Genomic DNA, 20,333 nt, shown 5'->3' with positions numbered 1-20,333 from the left:
GTGGAAATATTTTTTTTTTTTTCTTCCAGAATGTGAAACTGGATAATAAAATAAATTGATCTGAGACATCTTTCTGGATTTCTTTAATTTAGAACAAGTCTGTATTCTCCTTAATGTCAAACACTGAACGCTAAGACAGAAAATCTACTCCATGCCAAATATTTTCATGTTCGATCTCCATTTTACGTCGCTCCGTACTCACTTAAAATTCAAGACCTTTTCTAGTGCTTTCCTCAACTTCCTTTTTGCCGGTTATTTTTCACGTTATCACAAAGTTGAAGTAAAACTTGCCATAAACTCAAGCTTACATTTCTGCATACAGATTTCGTAAAGATCTTCATCTTGGGGAAGAAGTCGAAGTCCGCGAGTAGGGTGCGTGCCCTTCGTCGTCTTCCAGTGATGTTCTTCCGCTCTTAAAATCCCTCGAATGTAACGCAGGTGATCAGAATAACACCGGTTTTCGAAACATTTCTCTGTGTGAGCACCATGCACAGTACACGTGCACGCCGGTTGTGAAAGAAAACTTTCATTCTGTTGATGGTGCAGAAACCCAGTCCCTGTTTTTTTGCTTCCTTTCAAGAATTTTGAAGAAAGATCCATGGCTCTAGTGGTATGTCAGTAAAAGTTTAACATCAGTTTATCATTTATTCATGTGTTAATAGATACTGCTGGAGAAAGTATGTGTGTTGTGGTTCATGAATGCTTCAGTTTGTATTAAGATGCTAATTATACACAAGTGTTCACATCGCTTCACTTTTTTCCATATTTTATGTCCCTGTCTTTTCCCAAATGGATTAAATAAATTATTTGCTTAAAAACTTTACAACTATTAACCCATAATCACTAATTCCATAAAACTATGCCACAAGCTTGGCACCTATTTTTGGGCAGTTTCTCCCATTCTTCTTTGCAGAACCTCTTAAGTTCCATCAGGTTGGATGGGAAGTGTGCCACAGCCATTTTCAGATCTTCAGAGATGTTCAATCTGGTTCAGGTCTGGGCTCTGGCTGGGCCACTCCAGGACCTTCACAGAGTCGTCCCGTAGCCACTCCTTTGCTATCTTGATCGTGTGCTTAAAGTCTCTGTTGGAAGATGAATGGTCGCCCCAGTCTGAGGTCCAGAGAGCTCTGGAGCAGGGTTGCATCAAGGACTTGTCTGTACATTGCTGCATTCATCTTTCCCTCAATCCTGACCAGTCTAGCAGGTCCTGCTGCTGAAAAACATCCCCACAGCATGATGCTGCCACCACCACGCTTCACTGTAGGGATGATATTGTTGATGGTTTCCTCCAGACATGATGCTTGGCATTCAGGCCAGAGAGTTCAATCTTTGTTTCTCATGGTCTCAGAGTCCTTCAGGTGCCTTTTACGGAGGCGTAGCTTCTGTCTGGCCACTCTACCATACAGGCCTGATTGGTGAAGTCCTGCAGAGATGGTTGTTGTTCTGGAAGGTTCTCCTCTCTGCAAAGAGAAACACTGGAGCTCTTCAGGTTCCTAGTCACGTCCCTGACTAAGGCCCTTCTCCCCAATCGCTCAGTTTGGCCAGGTGGCTCTGCTCCAGGAAGAGTGCTGGTGGTTCCAAACTTCTTCCATTTATGGATGATTGAGGCCACTATGCTCATTGGGACCTCCAATGCTGCAGGAATTTTTTTTCTGTCCCCTTCCCCATATCTGTCCCTTGATACAATCCTGTCTCAGCAGTCTACAGACAGTTCCTTGGACTTCATGGCTTCTGACAACTGTAGGACCTCAAATAGAGAGGGGTGTGCCTTCAAATCATGTCCAATCAACTGAATTTTCCACAAAGATATAGAATTTTGGGGGAAATGTCGTACATTTTCAATAAGGGTGAAACATAAAATGTGGTTGAAGTGAAGTGCTGTGAAGACTTTCTGGATGCACCTCATTTTCTTCAGTGGATGTTTTCACCCTTCACACCTGATCACAAGACAATGGAAAACTACACTTGGATATTTTACACTTTTCACTCGGACACAACAGTTAAACTCTTTACATTTTGTCCCAATTTTACACATGAATACTTGGTCAGTGTTCATTCTACCCTTTTAGACTTCTGATGGTTGTGAGCTCAAATCCGAGCACCACCAAGCTGCTGCTGCAGGGCCCTTGAGCAAGGCCCTTAACACTCAACTGCTCTGTGGTGTAAATGAGATAATCGTGAGTCCCTCTGAATAAGTGTGTCTGCCAAATGCCTTAAATGTAAATGTTAATATTTATCTATGTGTATCTGTATGCGAATTTGACAAGCTGTGACGTCTAGACGTCTGGGTCAGAGCGTCTCCAAAACTGCAGCTCTTGTGGGATGTTCCTAGTCTGCAGTGTTCAGTGTCTATCAAAAGTGCTCCTAGGAAGGAACAGTGGTGAACTGGCGACAGGGTCGTGGGGGTCGAGGTACATTGATGCACGTAAGGAGTGAAGGCTGGACGTGTGGTCCCATCCAAACTGCTGAAGAAGTTCATGCTGTTGATATTTGAAGAGTCACGACTGTTTTAGCAGGGGAACCAACACAATATTAGGCAGGTGGTCATAATGTTCTACCTGGGTGGTGTGAGATTTTGTTTATCTCTGCAAATGTGCAAATGATGAAAAAACAAGATTCTTCAGGTCAGCCAAAAGCGAATAAAGCCTGTAGACATAAACGTAATAAATCTTATCCCATCAGTACAGCAGAGAAACGGAGATGATTTTAGTAACACGGATTAATTCAGCTTTCCAGTTAAATTACTGCTGATAATTACTAATTGTGGTGACCTAAGAGTTTGGCTCTTCAGCCAGACAAAAGAGCCACTATTGAGGAGCCGTGTGTGTGTGTGTGTGTGTGTGTGTGTGTGTGTTTGTGTGAATGAAGCAGCTGGTTCATTGAAAATGTAGGAGGTTCCCACTGCTTACTGTCAGACCAGATTAATTTAAAATCACAATCGCTTTCATTAACACCCCCAAGACACACACACACACACACACACACACACACACACACACACACACACACACACACACACACACACACACACAATGTAACAAGATGTTACACAATTTCCAAAACAGACATTTTTATGGATAAAAACTCATAAAAATATGCGAAATATTCCAAATGCACTCGCTTCTGCCAAGTTTCAACTGTTCCAAATTCACTCAATTGAAAAATGAAAAACAAATAGACATACAAATTTCAAAGGTTTCCACTACAAATACCACTGCAAACCATGATCTGATAAACATTCAAAAGCATTAACTATTTTTTTCCATTACATAGTGTGTTCATATACATCATGAAATCACCATCAAATGAAATAAATCATTGTTTAACCTGGATTCTACCATTAAAGTTACCAAAGATTAGTCCTTAATGGTATCCACGAGACCTAAAATGGCACTAATGGAAGGCAAAAAAAGTGTGACCATTACAGTTTCCATTAAAACCAATACTAATGTACTTTATAACAAATGAAACATTATGACGTAAATAACACTAATTATCTATTCATCATGGCACATTATAAAAATGTTGTCCTCAAAGTTGATGTGTTAGAAGCAGGAAAAATAGGTGAGCGTAAGGATTTAAGCACATTTCATAAGAGACAAATTGTGATGTCTAGACGACTGGGTCAGAGAGTCTTTAAAACTGCAGCTCTTGTGGGATGTTCCTGGTCTGCAGTGGTCAGAATCTATCAAAAGTGCTCAAAGGAAGGAACAGTGGTGAACGGGCGACAGGGTCGGTGCTGGTCCGTTTGGTCCGATCCAACAGACTCAACATGTTGTTGATGCTCAATGACTGTTTTAACAGCAAAGGGGGACCAACGCAATATTAGGCAGGTGCTCATAATGTTTTATATATATATATATATATATATTTTATAGTATTTATATTTTGATTCAGTAAAGCAAGAATGCAATCAAATCTGAATCTCAACACCAGATCAGTCTTCAGCTACAGATCAGTTTCAAGTAGAGGTGCACACACATGCTGTACATTCTTGTACTCGTCCACAGTGTTTTCAAATACTAACTCATTATATGTACAAAATACATAAAATAGGCCATTTAAAGAAGATAAAGTGCCACATTAATCAAAATCCTTTAACGTTTTTAACCAATTTACACTACAGTCGGAAAATATCGCCATCTAGCGGCAGAGTGATTGTAATTTTCTTTTATCCATCTGTGTATTAAATGCGATTATGGAACATGAATTAGAAATTAAATTGGTGATTTATTTGCTATATTTTTTTATATATATATATATAAAATAATGTAATAAAATAAAAATGTGAGTTTCAAATATATTGTGTTCTTAATTTTAAACAGCGATCGTCTAGAGCCAACCAATCAGAACACGAGAGCCAAGATGGCTGATGTCCGGCTGCGAATAATGACTCGGCATACTTAGTTCCGCCTGCCATATATATAAATTAAATTGGTGATTTATTTGCTATATTTTTTTATATATATATATATAAAATAATGTAATAAAATAAAAATGTGAGTTTCAAATATATTGTGTTCTTAATTTTAAACAGCGATCGTCTAGAGCCAACCAATCAGAACACGAGAGCCAAGATGGCTGATGTCCGGCTGCGAATAATGACTCGGCATACTTAGTTCCGCCTGCCATACGTTCCTAGCAATCAAATATTACGTGGAAATTTCTAGCAAAAAACAAAATCTGTACTCTGCATTGTATATTACAAATATACACAAATGTAAAAACTAAATAAGGAAAATGTCGTGCATTGAAAAGATCCTCATCAAAAATATTTATAGAAATGCAAACAAGAAAATAGCATTATATATATATATATATATATATATATATATATATATATATATATATATATATATATATATATATATATATATATATATATATATATAGTATTGTCCAAAATAATAGCAGTACAATGTGACTAACCAGAATAATCCAGGTTTTTAGTATATTTTTTATTGCTACGTGACAAACAAGTTACCAGTAGGTACAGTAGATTCTCAGAAAACGAACAAGACCCATCATTCATGATATGCACGCTCGTAAGGCTGTGCAATTGGGCAATTAGTTTAAAGGGATGTGTTCAAAAAATAGCAGTGTATGCCATTGACTGTACAAACTCAAAATTATTTTGTAACATTTTTGTTTCTAGGATTTAGCAATCCTGTGAATCACTAAGCTAATATTTAGTTGTATGACCACAGTTTTTTAAAACTGCTTCACATCTGTGTGGCATGGAGTCAACCAACTTGTGGCACCTCTCAGCTGTTATTCCACTCCATGATTCTTTAACAACATTCCACAATTCATTTACATTTCTTGGTTTTTCTTCAGAAACAGCATTTTTGATATCACCCCACAAGTTCTCGATTGGATTAAGGTCCGGGGATTGGGCTGGCCACTCCATAACATTAATTTTGTTAGTTTGGAACCAAGACTTTGCTTGTTTACTAGTGTGTTTGGGGTCATTGTCTTGTTAAAACAACCATTTCAAGGGCATGTCCTCTTCAGCATAAGGCAACATGACCTCTTCAAGTATTTTGACATATGCAAACTGATCCATGATCCCTGGTATGCGATAAATAGTCCCAACACCATAGTAGGAGAAACATGCCCATATCATGATGCTTGCACCACCATGCTTCACTGTCTTCACTGTGTACTGTGGCTTGAATTCAGAGTTTGGGGGTCATCTCACAAACTGTCTGTGGCCCTTGGACCCAAAAAGAACAATTTTACTCTCATCAGTCCACAAAATGTTCCTCCATTTCTCTTTAGGCCAGTTGATGTGTTCTTTGGCAAATTGTAACCTCTTCCGCACATGCCTTTTTTTTTAACAGAGGGACTTTGCGGGGGATTCTTGAAAATAGATTAGCTTCACACAGACGTCTTCTAACTGTCACAGTACTTACAGGTAACTCCAGACTGTCTTTGATCATCCTGGAGCTGATCATTGGCTAAACCTTTGCCATTCTGGTGATTCTTCGATCCATTTTGATGGTTGTCTTCCGTTTTCTTCCACGTCGCTCTGGTTTTGCTCTCCATTTTAAGGCATTGGAGATCATTTTAGCTGAACAGCCTATCATTTTTTGCACCTCTTTATAGGTTTTCCCCTCTCCAATCAACTTTTTATTCAAAGTACGCTGTTCTTCTGTACAATGTCTTGAACGACCCATTTTCCTCAGGCTTTCAAATGCATGTTCAACAAGTGCTGGCTTCATCCTTAAATAGGGACCACCTGATTCACACCTGATTTTTCACAAAATTGATTACCTCAGTGATTGAATGCCACACTGCTATTTCTTTGAACACACCCCTTTCAACTAATTGCCCAATTGCACAGCCTTAAGAGCGTGCATATCATGAATGCTGGGTCTTGTTTGTTTTCTGAGAATCTACTGCACCTACTGGTAAATATACTAAAAACCTGGATTATTCTGGTTAGTCACATCGTACTGCTATTATTTTGAACAATACTGTATATATGAAATATACTCTATATTATACTATTTTCTACACTTTTCCTGAATCACAAAATGATCGCTTGCTGTTTGTTTATTTTATGTGGTCTGGCGCCATCTAGCGGTCATACCGATGAATTGTTGAATAGCGATATAATAATATTTTATTCAGAAAAAAAAATTATTAAGACAAGATTTATTTTTATCTTATAGTATTTTGTTATATCACCGAGTTTTATTTAGTTTTTTTTATTTCCACATATTTATTACGTATTTCCTTTATTCGTGATTTAGATTCGCCTAATTTATAATAATAATAATAATAATAATAATAATAATAATAATAATAATAATAATAATCAGATAATGAATTTATTAAAATATTCAGGACAGTAGGGGGCACTATAGACCCAGGATCTGAATGTTTTTAGTGTTGTTTTAGATTAATCCTTTCGTTTTTTTTCTTTGGTTATTTGCTTATTATTATTATTATTATTATTATTATTATTATTATTATTATTATTATTATTATTATACACAGTGTAGTCTCAGGCTGTCAGTTGTCTATAATGTGGAGGTGAAAAGGTCATTCAATTCACTGAGCTGCTGCTTGTATTGTTTATTATAGAGGGACGGGGGAGGGGGAGGGGATAGTCACGTGACCTGACTTTGCGCCCGTGTGTGTGTGTGTGTGTGTGTGTGTATACTGAAGCCGCTGCTGTCTCTCCTCTGAATCTCGGTGTATCTCTCACCGTGTGTGTGTGTGTGTGCGTGTGTATGAGAGAGTGTGTGATAGACAGAGAAAGTGAAAGAGAGAGAGAGAGAGAGAGATCTTCCCCTGCAGAAAGCGCAGTGATGTCCACCAGCTCAACCTTTAACGATGAGAAAGGAGGCTCTTCCACCGCCGCAGAACCGGAGTACGGCCACGACCCGGCCAGCGGCGGCATCTTCTCCTCCGACTACAAGAGGTGAGTGCGTCTCTCATCCCCGGCGTGGGTTTATTCACATCTCCTGCAATTACAATGATCCTGGAGATGAGGGTTGTGGTGGTGGTGGTGATGAAGGAGGAGAAGCAGCAGGAGGAGGAGGTGGTGTGGGATGATGACGACTTCCATCAGCCAGACTGACACAAGCTAACACCTTCATCAGGAAACTGAAAAACACACTATCATCAACATTCTGATTTTTATTTTAACTAAAGCATTACAATACGTTTGTTTGTTGTGTGTGTGTGTGTGTGTGTGTGTGTGTGTGTGTGTGTGTGTTGATTAGGCCTTTTGTCATGCATACAATGAGGCCTATGGCTTTATGATTTCGCCCTCCGTCTGGTTTGTTGAGAAGAGGGTTAACTTAAATCCGAGTGTGTGTGTGTGTGTGTGTGCGTGTGTTTTAGCGGATGTTGTTCGGCGTTTCAGCACCACAGAGTGGACAGCTCGCGGAGTTGTGCCCGGGCCGCATCCCTCCCTCACACACAAACACACACGCACGCACGCAAAAACACACGCACGCACGCACACACACACACACACACACACACGGCTCAAAACATCCCTAATGTCGCCATTTCAGTCAGTCTATTCCTCTCAATGACATTAATATTGAGGTCAGAAGTGTAGCACTGAGCTTCTCCTGTAAAGCTGCAATTGTGATTTCATGTTCTAAACAGGTTCGTTCTCCCTATGGTGTGATGTTGGTTCTGGTCCTACAGGGTTAAATCCAGTACAGCTTAAGTGATTTTTCTCAAAATACACCTTCCCTGGTGTTTAATGTCTTTTTAAACTGAACCAGACTCCCGTCGTTCAGAACTGAGGATGAGCATCTGTTAATAAAGTCCTGGTGTCTGGTAAAGTGTGTGTGTGTGTGTGTGTGTGTGTGTGTGCTGGTTTATACACACAGCAGGGATCATCTCAGGGTTTCTGTGATTACTGTTCGAGTACTTTTGGTGTTGATAATAAATGGTTATTGAAATTGAAAAGACAGAATAACAAAAGTGCACCTTTAATGCTTTGCCCCTAATAGTAACATTCATACTACTACTATTGATAATAATAATAATAATAATAATAATAAGAAGAAGAAGAAGAAGAAGAAGAAGAAAAAAAATATAATTTTCTTTCCCCAGTTTTCCTTTTTTTTAGTAATATTTTAACCTTCTGATACTGCACAGCCAAAACAAAGCAAAAAAAAAAACTCTAAAGCAAAATACAAACAAATCTTATTTGTTTTTTGGGTAAAAAGAGAAAAATCAACTGATTTGAAAAGAGTTAGAGCGTTGAAGATCTTTAGCTAGAGTACCAATTTTAGGAGTCCATGACACTTAAACATCTGCCCCTACCATAACCAGTCTGATATTATGGGATGGTTTTCGAGACAAATCCATTATAATTTTTTGCTGTGAGATTTCAGCTCTGGATATTTTTCCCTTTTCTGTAATGAGAATTAACCAACAAGGAAGATGTAAATGCATCACACAACACCTGTTCATATCTGACTCCTCGATAACATCCACATTAAAGGAAAAACCTCATAATCACATGACAGCATCTCATTTACATTTACATTTGTGGCATTTAGACTCCCTGTTCAGAGCGACATACAAAAGTGCTTTGAGCCTCTAGCGGACCTCAGACAGCGTGGTGTAGTGCGAGTAAGATGGTGCTGGTCCATTTTTGGCCTTGTAGGCAAGCATCAGTGTTTTAAATCTTATACGTGCAGCTACTGGAAGCCAGTGAAGGAAGCAGGAGTTGGGTGGTGTGGGAGAACTTGGGCAGATGGAACACAAGTCATGCATCGGCGTTTTGGATCATTTGCAGTGGACGAATAGCGTTCAGGGGAAGACCTGCCAGCAGAGAGCTGCAGTAGTCCAGTCTCGAAATCACAAGAGACTGAACAAGAACCTGGGCAGCCTGTGTGGACAGAAACGGTTGAATCTTTCGGATGTTGTAGAGAAGAAATCGACAAGAACGAGCCACATTAGCCACATGTGTGGAGAAGGACATTTGATTGTCCATAGTTACCCCAAGGTTGCAAGCAGTGGCTGAAGGGTTATTCGGAGATCTTGACCTGGAGATAAATCACCTGGGATGACCAGCAGTTCTGTTTTGCTGGGGTTAAGTTTTAATTAATGAGCACTCATCCATGAAGATATGTCTGTCAAGCAAGCTGAGATCTGAGCGGAAGCTGTGGTATCTGAGGGCGGGAAAGAAAAGATGAGTTAAGGGTCATTTGCAGCCATGTGAGGATATGACTTCACCAATGGAGTGGGTATAGAGGGAGAAAAGGAGGGCACCAAGTACCGAGCCTTGTGGGACACCAGTGGTGAGTCTGCATGGGGCAGATTTGGATCCCCTCAATGTTATCTGGTATGAGTGACCTACCAGGAAGGAAGCAAACCATTCCCATGCTGTTACACAGATACCGAGGCTCCTAAGGGTAGACAAGAGAGTCTTGTGGTTGACTGTGTTGAATGCTGATGAAAGGTCCAGGAAGATAAGTACAGATGACAGCTTGGCTGATCGAGCAGCATGCAGTTTCTCAGAAACAGCCAAAAGGGCTTAAAAGCGTCTCTGGAATGTGCCACTTTAAAACCAGACTGGTTTGGATCATGGAGGTTGTTCTGTGAGAGATAGACAGACAGAAATTTGGTTAAAAACAGTGCATTCCAGAGATGGAGCAGGTGTGGCAGGGGGTTGTGTAGTGAAGAGAAGATGTTGTGGAGCTTACTAGGATCTTGTGCAGAGGCCTTGAGCTTTTCCTTGTAGAAGGCAATCTTAACAGAAGTCACATCCGAGGAAAATTTGGTCAGGAGTGCATGGTAAGATGCGAGGTCTACATTGAGCTGTTATTTTTTCCACTTCCTTCTTCCTTTATTCAATTCAATTCAATTGATTTTTATTTGTATTGCGCTTTTAACAGTGAACAGTGTCTCAGAGCAGCTTTACACAGATAATGTGGTGATTAAAAGTGAAGATGTTCTTTATAAGTGTAAGTTTGTCCCTGATGAGCAAGCCGGTGGCGACTGTGTCGAGGAAAAATTCCCTGAGATGTATAAGGAAGAAACATTGAGAGGAACCAGACTCAAGAGGGAACCTCATCCTCATCTGGGTTGCAGCGAATGTCCATTTATTGCAGATATACAATGTTGCGGGGTACAGTGATGATGATCAGAAGCAAAAAGTAGTCCTGAGTAGCAGACTGTTTACATTAACTACAGTCCAAATCCATCCTCAAAGCTCCCGTTCTTACTCCGGAATTTCATGGAACCACCCAAGGCGCTGAGGCCAAGCTGCACAGAGTTGCATCCAGTCGAGGAGAACACTATCCAGAGGCAGCCCTGGACGAAGTGGAAGATCCACGGAGGGGAGAGGGGCAGGAACAGTGGTCACTGGAACCTCAGGAGCATGTTTAACTCGACCGAGAGAGAGAGATAGAGAGAGAGAGAGAGAGAGAGAGAGAGAGAGAGAAAGAGAGAGAGAGAGAGAAGAGGGTGACAGGAAGAGATGGATATGGATTATTAAGTGTCCTTATTGTTGTATGAAAGTTAATGTCACTGTGAAGTTTGGACTCCGGCAAGACTCGCTATGGCAGCATAACTAAAAGGGAGAACCAGAAGGTAACACTGACCTGAGGGATCTCTGGAATAAGAGACGACCCACCACACCACCATCAACAAACCTGAGTGAACGTGTAAGAGTGAGGGGACGACAGCATAAAAATATCCCAGTTCACCAAACACTCTATATTCATGTTCCCTCCAGATCTGCTCCTTTACTTAAGAAAAGATAATTTCAATAATTAATATCAGATACTGATAAAAGACTTGACTAAATAAATACGTTTTCAACCTCGACTTGAACACTGAGACTGTGTCTGAGTCCCGAACACTGATTGGAAGGCTGTTCCATAATTGTGGGGTTTATAAAAGAAACATCTGCCCCCTGCTGTAATCTTCATTATTTGAGGTACCAACAAATAGCCTGCACCTTTTGATCTATGTAGGCGTAGAGGATCATCCTGGTACAGAAGTTCACTCAGATACTGCAGCGTGAGAGCGTTAAGTGCTTTATATGTCAGTAGTAGTATTTTATAATCAATGCGAGATTTGATTGGGAGCAGTGTAGATGATTAAAACAGGGCTGATGTGGTCATATTTTCTAGATCTAGTGAGGACTCTTGCTGCTGCATTCTGAACTAACTGAAGCTTATTTCTGCACTTACTCCAACAACCAGACAGTAAAGCGTTACAGTAGTCTAATGTAGAAGTAACAAAAGCATGAACTAGTTTTTCTGCATCCTGTAACGACATCATATTTCTAATTTTAGCAATATTTCTAAGGTGAAAGAAGGAGATCCTGGTAATATTATTCACTTTTCCTTTGGTTCTCGTTGGTTGCTGCGCAAAACTTCTGACAACCAGGGTGTGGCACAAGAAGTCTTCTTGGGTTTTGTAATCAAGGGGCAGAGGAGGTCCATGGTTGAGGAAAGAGAGGAGAAGAAGGAGTCAGTAGCAAAGTCCAAGGGTAGAGAGGAAAATTATTCGGCATCAGGAAGAGATGAAAGAGTACAGGAAGCTACAGAGGAGGGAGAGATGGAGTGAAGGTTAGGACGGATAAGAGAGATGTGTCAATTGTTTTAGATAGAATAGAAAGTGTGATTGAAAAGGAAACCAGGTGATGGTCAGAAATTGGAAGTGGAGTGGCAGTCATGTCTGTAGCTAGTATATAGGCGGGTGAAAACCTGGTCCAGGACATTTCGTCCCTTGTGTGTTGGAGGGCACCTATTAAATGTCAAGGAGAAGGTATTCAGAAAAGTCAGGAGGCCAGATGACTGAAGTTTGTCAGATTGGAGGTTGAAGTCACCAAGAACTGTCAGAGGGGTGCTGTCAGAAGGGATAGTACTGAGGAGTGTGTCCATCTCTTCTAGGAAGTCTCCAACGGGACCAGGAGGGCGGTAAATGACAATGACGAAGAGGTTGATTGGAGAGGTAACTGAAAGTGCATGGAATTCTAAAGACATGGTTAGATGAGACAAAGGGAGAGGTATGAAAAACCATCTCCGTGACAACAGTAAACCCGTACCACCACCTCTACTGATTTCTCTTGGTGAGTGAGAGAAAGCATAGGCAGAAGACAGAGCAGCTGGTGTAGCAGTGTTCTGTGGGGATATCCAGGTCTCAGTTAGTGCCAGAAAGTCGAAGGTGTAGTGTGAAGCTAAGGCTGTGATAAAGTCAGCTTTCCTTGCAGCAGAATGGCAATTCCAGAGCCCACCTACCACCACTGTTTGAGATTGAGACAACAGAGGAGGGTAGATGAGGTTACTGGCAATGTGACCGCTGTTCTGTGGATGAGAACATCTGTGTCTGTAAGAGATGACTACAGAGATGGGTTTAAGACACATGACTGATCTCCCAATTTGAGATTATTGTATGAATTTTAAGAACACAAAAAAACAACATATGAACTGATAAATAAACACTAAGCGTTACTGACCTTTGGGGGGGTTTCCTACATCAAGCGGCTTCAATATAAGTGAGTAAGCCCTGCCCACAATTCACACCACAAGTGAGACTGAAACTACCCTTCATTAACCACCTGATAGAACTAATAAGCACAAACCAACACCCTAGAATCAACTGAGTTAAGTAGATATACAAAGTTAGAACCCTACCTTACCAGAAGAGAGTAGATTCAGGAGAGATGCAGTGGAGTTTTTGACCAGATTTTCAGCAAGATTCTGCAAGGTGAGAAGATGCCTGAGGAATGGAGAAGGAGTTTGCTGGTACCGATCTTTAAGCATAAGGGAGATGTGCAGACCTGCAGTAACTACAGGGGAATTAAGTTGATCATTCACACAATGAAGTTATGGGAAAGAGTAGTGGAAGCCAGGCTGAGAGAAGAGGTGACCATCTGTGAGCAGCGTTATGGTTTTATGCCGAGGAAGAGCACCACAGACGCATTATTTGCTTTGAGAATGTTGATGGAGAAGTATAGAGAAGGACAGGAGTTGCATTGTGTGCTTGTGGATTTAGAGAAAGCATATGACAGGGAGTTTAAGTGCCTGGGGTCAACAGTGCAAAGTAATGGAGAGTTTTTTAGAGAAGTGAAGAAAAGAGTGCAGGCAGGGTGGAGTGGGTGGAGAAGAGTGATAGCAGGAGGGATTTGTGATAGAAGAGTATCTGTGAGAGTAAAAGGGAAAGTGTACAGGACTGTGGTGAGACCTGAGATGTTGTATGGTTTAGAGACAGTGACATTGAGTAAAAGACAGGAGGTGGAGCTGGAGGTAGCAGAGCTGAAGATGTTGATATGTTCGTAGGGAGTGACAAGGATGGACATTGAGTTTATTAGAGGGACAGCGCATGTAGGACGTTTTAGAGACAAGGTGAGGGAGGTGAGATTGAGATGGTTTGGACATGTGCAGAGGAGGGACATGGGGTATATCAGTAGGAGAATGCTAAGGATGAAGCCACCAGGAAGGAGGAAAAGAGGAAGGCCAAGGAGGAGGTTTATGGATGTGGTGAGGGAAGACATGCAGATAGTTGGTTTGAAAGAGGCAGATGTAGAGGACAGGGGGTGTGGAGACCGATGATCCGCTGTGGCGCCCCCTAATGGGAGCAGCCGAAAGAAGAAGAAGAAAATTATGTTTTGATGTTTTTTTCAGGAAATGTTTGAAATTTGGAAACTGGTATGTATTTACAGTTTAATATAAACATAGGTGGTGTCAAGAAAAATATTCGAATACAACTTATCTAGCTTTTATTTTAATCCTATTTATTTAGAGTGTGTTTATAAAAGAAGTGTTGGGTCACATGGTCATAAGTACGGCATGTGATTTTTGAGCATCACATTCCACATTCAGTCCCAATTTGCTCTTCTAATTCCCTCCATTCTTCTGGGAAGATGTTTCACTAGATTTTGGAGTGTGTTTATGGATATTTGTGTTCATCAGCCACAAGGGTGTTAGTAAAGGCAGGTACTGATGTAGGTGAGGAGACCTGGGGTGCAGTCAGTGTTCACATTCATCCCAAAGGTGTTTAGTAGGGATGAGATCAGAGCTCTGTAGCAGACCACTCAAGATCTTCCTCTCCATGTAAACCAGATCTTCAAGGAGCTCACTTTGTGCACAGGGGCAGTGCCATGCAGGTTTGTGTTTCCAAGTTCAAGTGAATGTAAAATGTTATTATCGCGCATTAAAACACGTCCTGTACAATGGAGTGCCTGCAGATTTGTGGTAAGGAAAGAACCACCTATAGCAGGAAAGTTCATTATTTCAAACTCATTCAACCTTTTTTACTCCAAGTAGAAAGTAAACTGATAGTCAGATACTAACATATAAAATACAATAGGGCTCGACTGATACCATGACTGTGTCGATGAAAGTAAACAAGCATGTATGACATAAATACTAATATAAATATGTAGAACAATAGTTAAACATATATGATCATATATAATAATCCAGGAGAGTATCAATTTAACTCAATAATAGTAGAATGTTAACAGCAATAAAAATAAGAATAGGAGCAGAAACGTACACATTGTATATGCAGGAGGAAAAAAGGTCACGGAAAACCTAAGGGAGGGAGGGTTTTATACAAACGCAACAGAACCAGGCCAAAGATAAGGGTAACTGAGGGAAACGGGAAGCTTAAATATGGATTCTTAGATATGGGAGAAGAACCAGATGTCAGAAGATAATTAGAAATAAAAAATGTAAGTGGGGAGAGAAGAAAAAAAAAAGATTGATAACACAAACAAAGAACACAATGTAAACGCTATGTGGCATCAGGGTATAAATATGAGAACGCGGGGAGATCCTGTGTGCTTGATCATCTTACTTGAGATTAAATGTCCACCTTCTATGAGCTCATCAGAACGTGATGTGACTGCAATAAAGAAGTTTCCTTCTCCTCATCTTAGTCTGAAGATCCTTAATTGGTGTTTGAGGTCTGATCTATTTAATTCTATTATTATTAAGTGTGTTACATAGGGAATTGTGTCTGCTCAGAGAGAGGTTCTGAGTCCTGATGAGTTATGATGGGGAGCATTTGATTGTATTAAAATATGTGTCGGAAAACTGGGCCCATGACCCAAAATGCTAGATATTTTATTATAGATTAATCCGGTGATTTCATTTTTTTTTCTCACATTTAAAAACAGCAGTGGTAGTTCCTTTTGTTGCCAGTAGAGAGCGCTGCAATATCAAGATAAGCATGAACTATAAAATCTTCAGTACTTATACTTTATAGCTAAGATTTGTGAACATTTGATACCTTCTTTTTGAACTTCCTATTTTACATGAAGTCTCCATTTGCTGTTATAATATCTTTCATTATTTAGGGAAAATGTTCCACCAAATTTTGATGTGTGGTTGTGGAGATTTGTGCTTGTTCAGATACAAGGGTATTAGTCTGGGGTCTATGGTCTGGGGTCTGGGCCCCATATGACGCCTGGGGTGAACATTTGGAGGCCTCATGGAGCTGGCTTTGTGCACAGGGCCATTGTTATGGGTTCAAGTGAAGACGTCCTACACAATTGTGTGCCTCCAACTTTGTTGTAACAGTTTGAACCACATACGGCTGGAAAAGTCATGCACTTTTGTCAATAGGTTTTATACATATATAAACATCTGTCTGACAATTCTGGTGTGTTTTCCATCATCCATCCTTTACACTTGGGCTTCAAAAGCCTGGAGATTGAGAATATTTTTTCTCACATTCATTGCACTGTTCTAGGGCAAAGACACAAGGAGTTTAAGCTCTACCGTGATATGCTACACTGCATGTTGCTCCAGGAAGTCAGTAGTGGTCATCTCAGAACAACAAGGTGGGCCAGTTTCTCAGCACTCTAGAGGGGTCAGGCAGACTAAATTAGTATAGCAGAACACAATATAAAACCCAGGATGCTGGGTGGACCAAGGAAACCCTTGGTTTGAAATGTAGTAAACTTCTCACCGAATAGAAATACTGCAGTAAAGTACAGATACAAAAAAAAGCTATTTACTTCCTTACTGTCCACCACTGCCTGGGATCATGATTTGTCCTTAGTTTTGTAATCTAGAGTTTAGGTAAACCTACAGATGTCGGCATTTCACATCAGGTGTCACGTGCAAAAGATTTTGTTCACTTGTGCCATCATTATTGATGAGAGATGATCCTTTGCGGGTTAATTAGAGTTTAATATCTGCACCCCGTTGCTCTGTTTACATGTATATCAGTGTTTGTGTGTGTGTGTGTGTGTGTGTGTGTGTGTGTAAGAGAGAGAGAGAGAGAGAGAGAGAGAGAGAGAGAGAGAGAGAGAGAGAGAGAGAGAGATATGACTGTTTTACTGGTTCCAAAGCAAACACGACGAAGGAGAAATCCTTTAATGCTGTTGCCTTAGCAACACACCCCTTAAAGCCTGGCTGGACGACGAAGCGCACTGTATTTTCTATCTGCAATCAACAAATGAGATTCATATTCCAGATTCATTAATACTGGACGGATAACTCGCAGCGTCTAAGCCCCTCCACCACGGCCCCCATTTTTTCTCACAGTGCCCTCTTTCTGGAGGGTGGTGTTATGCAGTGTGTGTGTTATTCACTGCGAATGACAGTGTCGCTCTGTTGCGTCTCTCGTCTCGAGCCCTCAGTGTGAATTCCACACCTATCTGTCGAAAAGCTCACACTCTCCGTCAAACAAGTGCACGCCGATGGAGTGTATTTAGAGAAGAGGGTGCAGTAGTAAGGATGCAGAACAGTGTGTGATAACAGCGTCGTGTCATATGCTGAGGACGTCATCTGCTTTTATTTCTTTTTTGTTCATTTGGTGCCATCTACAGTTCAGTACGCAGTGCAGAATGATGTATGAGTGTGTGTGTGTTGGGTTTTTTTTGTATCAGAACCCAGTCCCCTGTTTGTGCTTTGATTCTGCTTTTTTTTGCTGTTACATGCTTCGGTTTTCTCAATAAACCACAAAGCCATCAGGCAGACGCTTGTGAACAGGGCTGCACGAAGGCTGAGTCATGTCAGAGCAAGTACGATGAAGGGAGGGGGAGCGAGAGAAGATAGAGAGAGCGACATGGATACAAAAAGAGCACGATGTGTGTGTGTGTTTTTTTGTGCAGAGAAGAAACCTAAAGGGTGAATGATCGAGAGGAGTGAGGGGAAATATGTTGGATAAAAGAACGAGTCGAGTGCGTGAGAGAGAACGAGCGATCGAGTGTGATAGTGTTGTAAGAGGAGAGTGGAAGGGAGGGGTGTGCTAACGTGGCTGGGGCGGAGGGGGCAGAGCAGACCTGTGAGATCTATAGGCTGTGCTCACATGCAGTTGCCTTCAAGCAGACGGAGAATAGCTTCTGTTTTTTTTTTCCCCGGGAGAGACTCGCGACACACACGCCGGTGTACCTCTCCGGCAGATGTCCGCACTAAGCAGGGAGATCCATCACTGACACGTGAGCCAGAGGCTTGACTGAGCATCCAGCAGCAGCAGCAGCAGCAGCATCCCCCTGCCTTTTACACTGAAGGTTCGGTAGTTGACATTTCTTAAGTCATACCTTAGTTCAAGAACCTCGCATCAGGCAGCAGAGGAACGCTGTCCACTGAGGATTTTTATCTGAGTTTTCAACTGCCACGTTTTCAGATCCAACAGGTGGCATTCTGAACAACTGTTGAGGTGTGTATACTGCCTATGGTGATTCTCGCTGCTGCACATGCGAGTCTCAAGAACAGCTTAAAGGTGTGAAAACGAACTCCGACAGGACCACAGCGAAGATGAAGATGACACCAATGCAGAAGCTGCTCCAGCTGCCGGCCAACGCCGTGAACATGGTGAAGACGGTGCAGGGGGTGGCGCAGGGCCACGAGGAGGCTCGAAGCCCCGTGCTCACCCCAGACGGCGGGCTGCAGAACTGGTACAACGCTGTGCAGCCGGAGGAGCTGCGGCACCTCCGTACCTCCAGCACAGTTGGTAGTGGTGGTGGAGGAGGAGGAGGAGGTGGGGGAGAGGCAGGAGAAGGGGGAGGCACTCAGGAGGAAGGACTCCCCAGTGCTCAGACACAACCCCTGCGGTAAGGACACACACACATGCACTGTGCATTGCAGGACCGCAACCACAAAACAGGTCCCACAGTTGGACATTCTGAGTGATACATATAAAGAGCAAAATATCTGTGAAATAACAACTAAATATTAACCATCATATAAATTTAGACCATAGAACGAACATCAGGATTATTGCTAGCACATATGGTCTTTATACACAAACCATCGACGGTAAAAAATATTTGCCTTGTCTACAGTAAAGTGCAGTTCACAAGCCAAGATACTTTTCAACAAATCCCAAACAGGTTCCTCCTCACTGAGTATGCTTAATACATAATGCAGTCATGAAGACGTTGGAACCTACAAGATATTTATAGACTATACACCACACATGAATAGCCCTAGGTGGCAGGCAAACATGTTTGTCCATAAATAATAAATAAAGTGTTTTCTGATAAAGTTCAAACTCTTGTAAGAAAGTTTTGGCACACCTGGCTTCATTCGGCTCGCTCGCAGCCTTTAAACCACACGTGAGAAATCTACGAAGCCAGACTGTCTCATTGTCGTTTTGCATCAGCACATCTTTAAAGCTAAAACGTTACTCATGTGAGAGGGTGAAGGGGACGGGGATATGAGGAATAAAAAATAACAGATTTTTTTTTGGTAAACTTTTCCGCTGAGCTACTTTTCATTGCGAACTTGAATGAAGTTTTGGTACCTTCCGTCTCGTCGTTTATCCGTGCCCCCCAGTTTAAGCCTAACAAACTCACTGTCATGAGGAATGCCATAGAGTTTCACACATTGGATAGGTGTTTATTTAACCAGTTAGTTAATCAGTTAGTGAGGTAGTGCTTGAAGCGGAGATGATTTAGTGTCCTGTTAGGAAGTCTAAATAGGCCAGGGGAATTGCGAGAAGGGAATAGGAAAAGGGCTTTAACACAGACAAGTGTGTTGATTTTTGCGAGTTTCTCCATGCGTCTCTATTGTGCCATGAGTAGGTTTGTTACAGTGTCAAGGTTTTAATCTCAAGGTGTACAATTTAAGTTATTAGTAAAAAAAAATCTGCAAAAAGAACGACTGTTTCAAGGTAAAGTTTTGTAAATCTTCATATTAAAATAATGTCCATATAAAAATTATATTGCTTGTTGTAGTAAAAACGGTATGACGGTAAAACGGTATAAAACAATGGTGAAGGTAAATGGAATTATGAAATTATCGAAAATAAATAAATAAATAAATAATAATAATTTATATATATATATATATATATATATATGTGTATATATGTGTATATATATATATATATATATATATATATATATATATATATATATATATATATATATATATATATATATATATATATATATAATACAAATATATAAAAATATAATAAATATATAATAAAATAATAATAAAATATATACTAAAAATATAATAATATATATATATATATATATATACACACACACACACTTCAATTCATTTTTTATTTTTTATTTTACATATTTAAAAAAAAAGCATTATTAAAATACTCTATATTGTAAAAATACTAAAAATGAACTGTATATAATAAAACCATTACAGGCAAAAAATGTGTGTAGTAAAGTCTATAATAAAATTCTTTCTGATGTCTATAATACATGAATTTCTAGTGTAGTCAAAAAATTTCTATATTAAAAGACTGTCTATAGTAAAGCAATGCCTATAGTAGACAAAATAATGTCTATTGAGGACAAAAGTGTCTATTGTCAAAAAATAAGCTTACATCTGTTTTATTATGAGATTATTATAAGATAAATAACTATAACAGTAGTGGATTAAACTGTAAACCTTATAACTTCACCTTGCAAG

At 40.4% G+C, this 20,333-nt stretch overlaps 1 protein-coding gene across 14 annotated transcripts in view; it reads left to right on the top strand.

Moving 5' to 3' along the window:
- Positions 1-7,123: 7,123 nt before the first annotated feature.
- The window catches only part of ap3b2 (adaptor related protein complex 3 subunit beta 2), a 46,677-nt gene continuing 33,467 nt past the window's right edge, over positions 7,124-20,333 (top strand). For 4 of the 14 annotated variants that reach the window (XM_083546188.1, XM_083546186.1, XM_083546187.1 and 1 more), the window contains exon 1: positions 7,124-7,432. In XM_083546188.1, the coding sequence (XP_083402314.1) occupies positions 7,242-7,432 (191 nt within the window). In that variant the 5' untranslated portion in view covers positions 7,124-7,241. Of the gene's footprint in view, positions 7,433-17,044; positions 18,506-20,333 lie in introns of those variants that run through there. The other 10 variants (XM_083546192.1, XM_083546184.1, XM_083546191.1 and 7 more) reach the window with 5 other exon arrangements.

Source organism: Silurus aristotelis (assembly GCF_946808225.1).
Source record: "Silurus aristotelis genome assembly, chromosome: 7".
In the NCBI taxonomy this organism is placed as follows: Eukaryota; Metazoa; Chordata; class Actinopteri; order Siluriformes; family Siluridae; genus Silurus; species Silurus aristotelis.
Note: the sequence above shows the minus strand (reverse complement) of the source record. Positions and strands in the feature narration are given on the sequence as shown.